Source organism: Primulina tabacum, chromosome 5 (assembly GCF_025594145.1).
Source record: "Primulina tabacum isolate GXHZ01 chromosome 5, ASM2559414v2, whole genome shotgun sequence".
Classification (NCBI taxonomy): domain Eukaryota; kingdom Viridiplantae; phylum Streptophyta; class Magnoliopsida; order Lamiales; family Gesneriaceae; genus Primulina; species Primulina tabacum.
In genome coordinates, this window is record NC_134554.1 from 39,320,624 (window position 1) to 39,334,280 (window position 13,657).

The 13,657-nt window shown below is 36.6% G+C and overlaps 1 protein-coding gene across 1 annotated transcript; it reads left to right on the forward strand.

Moving 5' to 3' along the window:
• The first annotated feature begins 1,443 nt into the window (after positions 1–1,443).
• Positions 1,444–11,442, forward strand: LOC142547638 (uncharacterized). Its single transcript, XM_075656010.1, has 11 exons — positions 1,444–1,645; positions 1,791–1,859; positions 2,529–2,624; positions 2,706–2,781; positions 7,552–7,650; positions 7,731–7,810; positions 7,899–8,006; positions 8,094–8,231; positions 8,671–8,776; positions 9,353–9,564; positions 10,967–11,442. Exons 1-11 carry the CDS (start codon positions 1,589–1,591, stop codon positions 11,033–11,035), a joined length of 1,110 nt encoding a protein of 369 aa, XP_075512125.1. The 5' UTR covers positions 1,444–1,588; the 3' UTR covers positions 11,036–11,442.
• The last annotated feature ends 2,215 nt before the right edge of the window (positions 11,443–13,657 follow it).

Below are 13,657 nucleotides of genomic sequence, written 5' to 3' on the forward strand. Positions count from 1 at the left end.
CAGCAAGTGTCACTAGTACAGACGCAGGTTTCAAAATTGTCCCGAGCATGAAATCACGAATAAGATCGTTAGAAGGGGGCCAGGAGGGTGTCCTTGCGTAGCCCCTCTGACTGCTCAAGTCAGTGACTGAGGATATGAGTGAAGAGCAGCTAAGGATGCTGCTGAAAACAATATAGTGAATGAATTAACTGAACACTCAAACCTGATATTTATAGAAGAATACATGGACCCTTGATGAGCTTGTCTTTTATTTGGGCTAGGGATGAGCCAGGGGTAGTGGGCTCATCCATGGAATATCAATATTCTTTTATTACGATAAAGTAAAACAATAATAATAATAATATAAAAAAATAACATATAGCATTCATATTCTTAAAAAATAATAATGATAATGATAATTTATTGTAATAAATGATTTTGCAATATCTTTACAAAAATAATAATAGCTAAAAAAACACATAATAATCAAAATTGAAAAAAAACCTAACACATAAAAAATATTCTAGCATAAATTATAATTTCATTTATAATTTTAATATTTAACATAACTAATTTATATTAACTTACATACCTTGTATTGAAGTTGGAACTAAAATTTATCTGCAAGAACATAAAAACTTCAAATTAATTAAAATTATCTTGAAGTGATGAAAAATAAATTCAAAAATTTACGAATGAAAATGAATGAATGAAAAATTTATAAGTCACGTCTACTCGTCTTTTTTATATAAAAAATAATGCAAATTTTATAATGTCTATTGGATTGACGTGATACTTTAGTTTAACATACTTTACCATTTTTTAGAAATCATGCAAGTTTTATCATGTCTATTGAATTGACGAGATCTTTTAGTTTAAAATACTTTACCGTTTTTATTTTATTAAATTAATTACTACAAACCGTTTTAAAATGAAGTGATCAATTTAAAATTTGAAATGACAGAAAATAAGATATGAAGTAAAATAAATATCAAATAAGAAAGTTAAAGAGAATAACAAAAATGTTTCATATCATATTAAAATTTATTTACTCGGACTTTAACTTCAATTAATTAATAGCTTAGATAAATTTTTGGATATTATAATATTTTTATGGGCTTTAAAAAATTTTATATGGGAACAAACAATATATATAAAGACATGGGTTAATCTCTTAAATTTTATATAAAATTTAATATTAAATTATTGGTTATAAAACAGTATTAGAAACTTAATTATTGGTAATCTCTTAAATTTTATATAAAATTTAATATTAAATTATTGGTTATAAAACAGTATTAGAAACTTAATTATTGGTTATAAAACAGTATTAGAAACTTAATTATTGGTTATAAAACAGTATTAGAAACTTAATTTTATAAATAATGTAATTGTAATTAATTGTAATTGTAATTGTAATAATAATAATAATAATAATAAATAATTAATAATAATTATTCGAGTAAAAAAGATAAAGTTCGATCGCGCAGTAAATTCGACAAGCTAATATTGAAACTCGAATCTGCCCAAAACGCCATCGTATCCCTAGCGATAATTCATTGGTCTTCATATTCTCGATCTTCTTCTCGAATCTCTAGCATTTGTTGCAATGGATCCATTCAGAGCTTATGCTGCCTCCCTTTTATCGATTCTCTCTCTTTTCCAGGTTTTTTTTAGCTGTTGCTCGTTCATGTTTTGTGTTTATTTTATAGATTTATTCGATATTTTTATGTAGAAAATTTGTGATTTATCTCTTACTTTTGTGAGGATTAAAATTCATGATAGTTTTGGTTTTTGATTGATTTTTATAGGTTGGTTTTGGGGATGTGCTTTTCCTCGACAGCCAAACTCGGGATTATTTTCGCCGTTCGCCTGATCAGGTGATGAAATTTTGTTTTAATATTTGAAGTTCTTGTTTTTTTGAGCTGCGAGTGAATAATTTACTCGTTAAAAAGTATCGAAGAAGTATTCATGTCTGCGGTGGAGTGTAATGATTATTGATCGTACAAATTGGGATCTTACTCGATTGCAAGAGTCCATTTTATTTTGATTGATGCTGGTTCACTTGATTGGAAAGCAAGACTTGTAAACTTTTGTTTTTTTAATTCTCTCGCTTTTCGTTTTTAGTTCTTGGAAAGCTCTTTATATCTTTTTGATATTGTGATTTGAGTTTGACATACAAATCCAAGGTTGACTATATAGAAGCTTATCAAGCTCAAAGTCTAGCTTTTAAATGTATGATTAAAACTCCATGGATTTGGCATTTTAAAAATATTTTCTTTAGATGCAGTTTTGAAAGACTTGGTTCTAGTTTTCAAAATGTAGTTTCTTGATAATTTTCTTTCCTTCCCGATCTTGTCTCCTGCTTTTTCTTTATTAAGAATAATTTGGATGTAAATAATTCAACAAAGTTTTTGGAGGCCATGATCCCTAACACATAGTGTCAAAACTTATTCGTTATCATTGCTGATACGGACAATCAAGGGAATGCTACCATGTTGGTTGCTATCTAATTTGAAAAGAACTCATAATTTTTGGTGGTCATGCAGACAACCACATTCTCGCCCTCTGAAGTTGGTGCTGCCGCATCTGTGTTGCTTGGCTTTCCACCTTCTTCGACCCTTACTGCTGCTAGCTCATCGAAGGTACAACAGGAGACAAGCGTACAAAGTAACTTTGTTATATCTGCTATGACTTGCATTTTATTCTTGATTTCTGTTCTACAGTTGAACGAGGTGCTTATGCCCAACCCGTTTAATAGGCCTCGTGCTGTATTGCTGCTTGAAGTTACAGGAGCTGAAGGTATGTTGTTCGAACTAGACCAACATTAAGTTACCACCTCAATAGTTTCTTTGCTGTAAGATATTCACAGTTAGAGAAATTAAAGAACGGGAACAAGGCTCAGTAAATTGTAATCCTCTTTTCTGTATTTCCTTTGATCAATATAAGATTTTTTATATTTACAATTACAAGGGATAAAATGGTAAAAGCGAATATGATTTCAGTTATATTGTTACACTAGTATAACAGAAGATGAATCTAGGAGCTTCTGGATGATGGGCTTGAGATCTTCTGCATGTGTGAGTATGTGGCCTCTTGTGTACTCGGTTAATGGTGTCACTTAACATCCCCCCGCAAGGTCAGCGTTGGTTTGTCGATAAGGCTGAGCTTGGATCGAAACCGATGAAAAATGTGAGAAGATAATGGTTTTGTGAAAACATCTGCAATTTGATCAGAGGAGGGAACAAATTGAACGTCGAGTTGCTTGACCAGAACTTTCTCACGAACAAAGAAGAAATCTAACTCAAAATGCTTGGATTTAGAATGTAGTACAAGATTGGCACTCAACGAGATTGTACTATTGTTGTCACACCATAGTATGTGTGAGGCACGACTTGGAACATGAAGTTCAGCAAGCAGAGACTGAAGCCAAAGTAATTCTGAAGTGGCATTTGCAAGGCTACGATACTCTGCTTCAGTACTTGAATGGGAAACAACCGATTGTTTCTTTGAACACCAGGTGATAGGCGAGGTACCTAGAAACCAGCAAAATCCAGATGTGGAGCGCCTGTCATCGGGGTCATTGGCCCAATCTGCATAACAAAAGCCATGAAGAGAAAGCCTAGAGGCAGCAGTAAGGTGAAGTCCATGGTTTGAGGTTCCATTGAGATAACGAAGGATTTGCTTAACAGCCTTCCAATGAGAAAGACAAGGACTTTGCATGAACAGACAAACTTTATTCACACTGTAGGCAATATTTGGTCTTGTTATGGTTAGATACTGTAGAGCACCCACGGTGCTACGATACAAAGTTGCATCAGAAAAAGATTCTGCATCTTTGGAGGAAAGCTTTAACCAGAAACCATAGGAGTGGGTAATGACTTCGCATTGTCTATATTCGTTTTCTTCAGCAGATCATGTATGTATTTTGCCTGAGACAGAAATAGACCAGTAGGAGGGAGAATTTTTAGTTTAGCTGACAGATAAGATCCTGGATCTGAGCAACATTGTTGCCTGTGATTATTATGTCATCGACATAAACCAAGATATAGATAATCAAACTCTTTCCATGTTTAACAAATAGAGAAGCATCAGACCTTGGTTGAATGAATCCCAAATGTATCAGGGCAAATTTCAGCTTATCAAACCAAGCACGAGGTGCTTGTTTGGGCCCATAGATCGCTTTATGCAGTTGACACACAAGTTGTTTGCCATGACACTGTTGTTCGAAGCCAGGAGGCTGCTGCATGAAGATAAGCTCATTAAGAGTACCATTAAGGAAAGCATTATCAACGTCAAGTTGTTGAATAGACCATCCATAAGAAAGAGCAATGGTGAGAACAACTCGAATTGTGGTAGGCTTTATAACCAGACTAAATGTCTCGGTGTAATCTAGCCCTGCAGTTTGGGAATACCCTTTAGCAACGAGACGAGCTTTGTACCGGGCCACAGTTCCAATGGGATGTCTTTTGATCTTAAAAACCCACTTGCATCCAATGATTGGCGTGTTGGTTGGTGCTGGAACTATAACCCAAGTTTTATTTTGGATTAAAGCATTGTACTCAGCTTTCATAGTATGACACCAAGCTGGATGTGCTAAGGCATCATGTGCAGTGGTTGGTTCATGAACATGTGTGAGTTGAGAGGTATACAACCGTGGTTTGTAAAAACCCGCTTTGGACCGAGTGACCATGGAGTGCACATTCGTAGGGAGAGGAACATGCTACTCATTAGTGGGAGAGATAGGTGATGAGCTTGAATCATGGTCTTGAGATGAAGAGGAAATGTCAGAGGTGTTAATGGGATGTGCAGGAGTTGGGGAGGGTGAGTGAGACGGAGGTTGGGATAAAGAAGTGACAGGAAGAGCTGGTAAGGTAAGGTTAGAGGTAACTGGAGATGTGTGAAGTGAATTTTCAGAATGAGTATCGAAAAAGGGGAATGAAGACTCGTCAAACTTAACATGCCGAGATATGAAAATACGACCATCTTGACTTAGGCATTTATACCCTTTATGTTTTTTGCTATAGCCAGGAAAGGTGCACGGTTTAGACTTAAACTCAAGTTTATGGGCATTGTAGACTCGAAGATAAGGAAAACACAAGTACCCGAAAACACGAAGAAGGTAATAATCAGGGTCAAGATTTGATAGTTTTTGAGAGGAGCAACTCCTTGAATGGCAGAGCTAGGAACATGATTAATGAGAAAAACAGTGGTGGAACAAGCATCGTCCCAAAATTTTATAGGCATGTGAGCATGAGCAAGGAGAGAAAGACCAACGTCAACTATATGACGATGCTTTCTTTCGACAACACCATTTTGTTGTGAAGTGTGTGGACAAGAGAGACGATGATGGATCCCATATTTTATAAAGAAAAGAGTTAATGGTCTATATTCACCACCCCAGTCAGTTTGAAGAGTTTTTATTTTGGTATCATATTGTAGTTCGACATGAGTCTTAAATTGATGAAGAATTTGGAACACCTCAGATTTTGTTTCAAGAAAGTAGATCCAGGTGTATCGACTATAGGCATCCTCAAAGCTGATGTAATATTTAAAGCCACTGGTCAAAGTGGTGTAAGCAGGCCCCATACATCATAATATATTAACTGGAATGGCTTGTTGTATCAGGATAAGGATGAAGGAAATGGAAGACAACGACTCTTTCCCAATTCACAAGATGAGCAGACACCAATTTTGTCATTCTTTGAAAAAGCGATATTACATTTGGATAAAATGTGCTTTACAGTGGAAAGCATTGGATGACCTAATCTATAATGCCATTGATTGAGTGTTGAAGGTGCTACTTCAGTTAACTTGTGAGACTGGTTCACTTGATTGAAGAAAAGGACCGCTTAGAGAGGAGGAGTAAGCACGCATGTGGCAGAGTGAGTAGGTGAGGGAGCTGGTTTGCCCAAGGGGAACATATAAAGGCCTTTATGTAAGGTGCCTTTGAGGAGGGTGGTTCCCGTCACTAGGTCCTTCACAACACAAAAAGAGGGATGAAACTCAAAATAGACATTATTGTCTTGAGCAAATTTACTGACGCTAAGCAGGTTTTTAGATATAAGAGGAACTCGAAGTAGATGATTCAAAAATAATCTGTGGTTCGAATCATGAGATAGAAAAGATGAAGATCCAATATGGGTTATAGGTAAACCTGTTCCATTTCCCATAAGAACTTTACCTCTAGCTGTATATTCGGAACCAAGAGCAAGGTTAGCGAGATCATTAGTGACATGATGAGAAGCTCCGGAATCTGGGAACCACCAGTCATCATTTAAACTCTCTGAATTAGCTACGGCCACTGCAGCAGTTGGTGGTGCTTCAGGTTTATTGGGATATGAATGTGAGTAGTCATTTTTGGAAGTTCGTGGTTGTGAAATGAATTCCTTGTCAAAGCGATAATAGCATTTCTCTGCAATGTGGCCAGAATACCCACAAATTTGACAGATAGGGCGATTACTGCTATTAGATCAGCTTCGTCGACCACCTCGCACAAATCGTCCACAACCTCTGCTGCGAGAGGGAGAGCTCAAAGATGTTGACGATGGACGTCCTTTTGCAGGGGTAAAAGTAGAGATGTTGGCTGTAGGTATGGTGCCATCCACATTTACAGTATATGATTCAATACGCCCTTCATGCGATAAAAGCAAAGCACCGGGAAATTGGTTCAACTCGAGAGGTCACATGAACAACAACCGAGTCGTACTCCATTCCAACACCACCCAGAATATACAGAACCTGATCATCATTTGATATAGGGTGCCCACAAGCAGCAAGTGAGTCAACATAATTTTTCATTTTGCCAAGATAGTCCTTCATGCTAAGGCTACCTTTCTTGAGTGTCTGCAATTGGAGTTTGTATTGCATCATTCTCGCTTTTGAGCGAGTAGCGAACAAAGTAGAGACCGCGATCCAGATTTGAGCAGACGAGGAACACCCAATCATTTGACTTTGAATTCCTTCGGTCATGGAGGCCAGAAGGAATGAAAAAAGAAGTTGATCTTGTCTGGACCAAGTAATGTAGAGAGGATTCGGAATATCAATGCCATTTTCACCGGGTATGGAGCTGGGTGGTATGGTTGATTGAGGGTCGATGTTAATATCAAGACCCAATCCTCGAATTCTAGCCAACACTTAGAGCTGGCAGAGGAGAAAATTATCATTGGTGAGTTTGATGGTGTTGATTTGGTTGGAGGGATTCAGGATCATGAGATTAGTGCCGAGATTAGATGCTGTGGCTGAGCTCGATTCGCCAGGTGAGGTGGTTTCTGCCATTTCTGCTCTGATACCGAGTTAGAGAAATTAAAGAACGGGAACAAGGCTTAGTAAATTGTAATCCTCTTTTCTGTATTTCCTTTGATCAATACAAGAGTTTTTATATTTACAATTACAAGGGATAAAATGGTAAAATTGAATATGAATTCAGTTATATTGTTACACTAGTATAACAGAAGATGAATCTAGGAGCTTCTGGATGATGGGCTTGAGATCTTCTGCATGTGTGAGTATGTGACCTCTTGTGTACTCGGTTAATGATGTCACTTAACATTCACAAATTTATGTATACAGGCACTCAACTTAATTTGGATTCAGACAACCCTGCATTTAGTGGTGCTCTTGGGATCAAGGTTGTGGGTGATGAACAAAGGGTGGACATTCAGCTTCCAGGTAACTGACCTTCGTGGATGGTAAATGTCCCAGAGTCATCACCTAATCTGAATCTTTTTATTGATCTTATGTTTGCTCAGGTGAAGATGAAGCATCATTGGTGTCCTTGAACGAAGTATCAAGTGATTCTGAGTGTTCAGATAAAGAGCTAGCTGATTTTGTTAGTCACCTCTCTCTCTCTCTCTATATATATATATATCTATATATGCATGTGTGTGTATCTTTTTGAAAGTGTTTTTTACACTCAGGCTTCTTGGTTGGGTGGATCGTATGTTGAAGATGCATCCAGACCATTGAATGGGGAGTTTGCTGTCCCCTTGGCTAATGGCGCCTCTTTGATACTTTATATGTCAAAGGTTCTACTAACTCAGCAATTTCAAAGTCATCATGGATTATTTTGTTTCTGAAATATTTTCTGAAGGCCTGTAAATTAAATATGGCAGAGAGCTGACAGAGAATACACCATGAATCTTTTCTCCCTCATTTATAATATTAGAAGGGCAATGGAGCTACATGAAGTATTGTCAAAAAGAGATCAGAGTCCAGCAGAGCTAATTATTGGGAAATTTGATGGAATAAAGGTCTAGAATTTCTCACGTTTTTTACCCTTAAAATCCTCAGTCTTAACACTCTTAATTTAGGATCATTTTAGTTTCATATTGTCTTAAACCTAATTACTGGGTCTGGAATGAAATTACTTTTTGCCCATGTATGTGTAGCCAGAAACTATAATACAAAAGGTACTTAAATTCCATTTTAGTCTTTTGGATGCTTGGGTTTTTGATATTGTTGACTGTGAAAGATACTAAATGAATAAAAAGCTTTTGAAAGTTGCAATTGTTGAAATAATTTTGGTGAGGCAAATTGCTTTGTTGCCAACGAATTGAAAACAAGGTATTGAAAGTGAACTGGCTGAATAACTTTACGATTTATGCTCATAAACATCTGGTGGACCGTACATATGTTGGCCTAGAGTGTTTGGTTTAGTTTTATGATTCTCAGTCTATTTTGTTGTCACAGGCCTTTCAGGATCATTACGATGGAGAAAGCATTGCTCAAAATGGATTGGAACTATTTGTCACTTCTATTTCTAAGATATTTGATTCCTTACAGGCAGCTTATCAAGGTTTGATGCCTATTCGAGCCATGAAGTAACTTTATCTATAAATTCACCAACTTGTATTTTTCCTTTTCCTTTTAATGCTTTTGAAGAGTTACATTAATTGGTTTGTTAGTGAATTTATTGCGCTGTTTTTTTTGCTGTTCAAACGCTTCTTATGGTCAAATCTAGACAATGGTATCAAAGAAAGTCCATTTATTTCATTATTGATCAGGTGGTAACATGTTTTAGTGGAAGCCAATGATGTGTAATTTGTTTGTACATGATTAGGTATCTAAATTGGGTGGGTTTTCATTCTAATTTTCAAAACAATTGATCGAATGACGTCTTATCATTCATATTTACCGATAATTCCTCTTCTTACTGAAAAATAAACATTAATCAAAATTTCTGATGCTCTGTACCAAACAAATAAGATTGGACAACAACCCTACTGTTGAAATGTAGAATGCTTCTAATTATATCTAGCCGAAGAATGCTTCTCTGTTTGCAGATGATGCTGGCATATAAAATCTTAATATTCGCATATTATTTTTCTCTTCATTTTCAAGTTTGGAAACTAAATAGTGATTGTACAATCAGGCCAAATTTGTGGAGTCATTGTCCTGGGTGGACCCACTACCTCAGAGTTGGAAACTATGTTCCATGTGAAAATAGCATCTCGAGCATCTGCCCGTTGGTTGGAGGAAACAGAAGCCTCAGCCGATCCCAGCAAAATCGCAGAAGCGGTCTTTGTTAGGAAGACGTTAGCTTGGATAACAGGAATAATACTTCTCATTGCTACTCTGTTTGGGGTAAGTTTCTTCATGATAACGGGTTTACTTCATTCATCCTTCTCGTGCTATTTAATCTGTTAAATGTAACATGATTCAATACGTAGTGGAAATTTTGAATGTGTATATGTCATATGATTTAGTTGGTTTCTACACGATCTGAGTTTCTCAGAGATTCAAAACTAGATTTACACTCATACTTGGTATCCATGCCGTGGGCTAAGTGACTTCTTGATAATTTCGGTTGGTTATCAGAAGTCTATTAGCTCATATCTGTGTATATTACATCCTGAAGTTGCTAGGAAATAGGTGATAGTGGAAAGAGGAATATGTATTAAACTTGTGATCACTATCTCGCTTGGTTTGAGTTGCACAGAGCATCTCCAAGAGGCTTTTACTTTAAACCTTATCATAACTTAAAATAAGTTTGAAATACCAATTTCTGGGAAAAATGTCCTATTTGAATGAACATGAATAGCTAAAAGTGACAAGCTGATGTAATTAATTACGAAGTAGGGTGCGAGTGAAGTCATAGTAATTCAATTCCTCGTCGTAGTTTAATTCACATTGTTTGCTATCATCCAAATATGTTTTTGCATCAACTAAATTGATAATATCACATTGACCATAGCAATTGATGGGCAGCAATCAACTGTACTAGCTGGCTATTCATTTGAGCACCAAAGTTGTATGCACTGCCTCCAGAGGTTATTTTAAATCTATTAATCTGGATAAAAAATTATGGTCTTCCGTTGACAGCTTTCAAGAAAGAAAATTAAATTGATCTACCTCCAAATTCTTGTGTTCTTGTTTCTGTAATGTTTCAGCTGATCCAGAATGAACATGCAACAAGGATAAGATCTTATATAAAATCTGTATTTATTTTATATTTGGAAGCATTAAAATTTGTCTATAACTGGTGTTAGCCAATATCGGGAGCGCTCTCCGTAAGTCAGGAAGGTTGAAATGGAGGGTTTATGTTGGACTGCAAGTTTGGTTTGAGTTCACCAGAGAATTGAAGATTTTGGTTCATGCCTGTGAAAAAGATTTAGCATTTGATTTGAGAAATATTTCGGTAATGCATGAATAGAAGTGAGGTTGTCCTGGTGGATAAATGTAATACACTTTGCGGTGGGTTAATTCATGCTATGGATAAATTTTTGCGACTGTTTTTTAAATTTAGAAGCTATTAAATTTTTATCCCCACAAAGCTAGTTATAAGTGGTTGTTTTGGAGCATTGGAACTTTTGGGTTTGATTTTACAATGTTTTTGTGACAAAACAGCTTTAGACTTAATACCTCTGCTTTGTAAACTGGAGAAGGCCATAGTCGAATAAAAATTTATGTTATAGTACATATCTAATTTTAGAATGAACAAAAACAAAACATCATCATCTGATCAAGTTATTTCGTTTTGGTGCAGATCTATTTTCTCATGAACATGCCACTCACCAAGGACACCCTCCTGTACGCTAATGTCAAGCTTGACTAATTTTCAAACTCAGCAACTCATTCTCTTCTATTTAAGATATGCGACGAAAAGTATTGCTGAAGAATTATTCCTGTAACTATTGGATCGACTATTCTACCTATGGCATCCGATTTCATGTATTTTTGATTATGAGAAGTTTAGTGCTGCTCCAGTGGTCGAGCTTTTTGTTGAATTATTTGTTAGTGGCTGTATCAGCTTAGAAAAAGAATGTATTACAAATGTTCAACAGGTGGATACAAACGAAGCCGCTAATAGTGTGTGATTCTGCACATAGTTTTTGAATAAACATTTCTTGTATCAGGTTTGGTTTCATAACTATCAATAAGCTATCTGAACCTCGTGTCATTGAGATGTCTGTGAATCTGCGGTTAATCGTGTAATGAAAATTTCTGCATTTCTTGCTTTAATATCTCCTTTTTGATTTACTTGGGGTGTACCTTGTAACTAAGGTGGTATGGTTAAAGGCTAATTGAATCCACAGCAAGGAGCGGTGCTGTAATGACTTAACTTCAGTTAAAGTTCAATTATCAGGAAAGTATATTTTAAATATGATTAAATATTAATACGTAAATACCGGCTGACATATCAAGTTGAATATTATGTGTTGATTTACTTGTCATGTTATAAATGTTTTTTCTATTATGATATTTATACGGCATTTGCATATCATGTTGATCGTGTATCTTTTGACATATCCTTGATCTAGTGGGGTCGCTTAGTCTTGTTTTTTAGACGTCGGGTACAGTGAGCCATCCACTGTTTCGACTAATTAGTGTACAGGACATTGCATGTCCATGTCCAGTTAGAATGTGTGAGCCACCACCAACTGTTTCGAGAGATCAGCGTGCTTCACACTGGGAGCCTTAGTTGAGCAAGATATGCCAATTTGATCCTTGATACCTAATTCATGATTCATGCATGCACATATATGTTTGTATAATAATAATGTACGTACTAGACGATTTGTCGCTTACGCCATTATTTTCATCTTGGACACCCTATTGCACGAGGCAAATTTAGTATTAGACGGATCAGACGACCAGGACAACAACTAGCTTAGAGTGGAGATCAACGCCTCAATTATTTGTTGTTTTATGGGTTTTGTTTCATACAACTATTCAATTTGGTTGTAACATACTGATACTCAGGTTACCATTGGCATAGGGGATATTATTGTTATGTCGAATTATGTTATCATTTCCGCTGTTTAAAGTATTGATTATGATTTATTAAGTTTTATCATTGCATACTATTTAATGTTTAATGTTGGCTTTCCGGGTAAGGACGTTACATTTAGGTGATATGAGAGATGCAAAAGATTTTGGGAAGCATATAGTACTCTGATTCGAGTTTCCTTTCAGATGTCAGGAAGATGAAGTTGTGGAGAGAACAACAGTCGTGGCAATGTCAGACGTGATCATCGCGAGGATGATTCTGTCCATGATCGTCATGAGAGTTTGGCAGATCGTCGTAGGGATCATCGCCATAGATATCAGGACAAGAGACACCATCGAGATTGTCTTAATGTTATGGATTTTGTCAAGGTTGGACCCCATCTCTTACTGGTGAGGAGAGCTCAGATGCAGCCGAGGTATGGCACGCTTTCCTGCATAACGAGGAGTTTAAGCGAGAAATGACTGATTTCATGGTTCATGGGAAGAGGAGGAAATTGTGGAAATCCACGACAACTACATTAGTTCAGCAACATGGAGCGCTCGGTTCGGAACATTTCTGCCTAGCATTTATGACTCACAAGCTCTCCGACAAGCAAAGGAGATGGAACTTCTGACTCTACAACAAGGCGACTCAACTATCGAAAAGTGTCATAGGCGTAAGAGAGACTAGTGAATCGTTAAAGTATCATCGGGTAACACTGAATGATATTCTGACTTCGTATGATAGACTAGTGAATCGTTACATGCAAGAAGAAATTAGTATTGCAAGGAGTAAGAATATCCAAGCTAGACGGGGTTCTAGTCTATTGAGATCAATAAGAGACATTCTTTTAAGAAATCTGGTTCATTGTCATCCTCGGGCTTGGGTGGAGTTCGGGGTATTTTCCGGCAAGAGGATCGTTGCAAGCATTGTAGAAGGCCTCATCCAACCGAGGAATGTCGCAAAGCTACATGGGCATGTTACAAGTGTGGAGGTTTTGGTCACTTGAAGAATGAATGTCCCAACAATGGTAGTCAGTCTGGAGAAGGATCCATGGAGGGATCTCACAGAGGAGGACAATCAGAGGCATCTATTCAACCTAGGACTTAAGGATCACAACCGTGGGAGATCCCATCAATATCCGCAGGGTCAAGGACAAGTTTTTGCGCTCAACCAAGAGCTTTCCAGGAATGACAAGAAGTTTGCAAGTACTTTTTTATTATGTAATCTTTTTGAATGAATAACAATAGATTGTTATGAAGTGTACACATTCATTATCCACATGAAAAATTAAGAAAGGTAGATTGCATTGATATACCCTTAATTATAGAATGATAACCAACCAGACGTGACTATCAGTGGTTAATCACCTAAAGGAGAAGAAATTATGTAGACATTGGATTATATAAGGCAAAGTTCTTAACCACATAAGGAATAAGGGATGCTTACAACTAAATGGTAGGACCT

Bases quoted from the DNA above. Each gene is read 5' to 3' on its own strand.
- LOC142547638 (XM_075656010.1), top strand. From the start codon at position 1,589: ATGGATCCATTCAGAGCTTATGCTGCCTCCCTTTTATCGATTCTCTCT. The intron at 2,625-2,705 runs GTACAACAGGAG...TCTGTTCTACAG, and splicing joins CTGCTGCTAGCTCATCGAAG to TTGAACGAGGTGCTTATGCC. The intron at 2,782-7,551 runs GTATGTTGTTCG...TTATGTATACAG, and splicing joins TGAAGTTACAGGAGCTGAAG to GCACTCAACTTAATTTGGAT.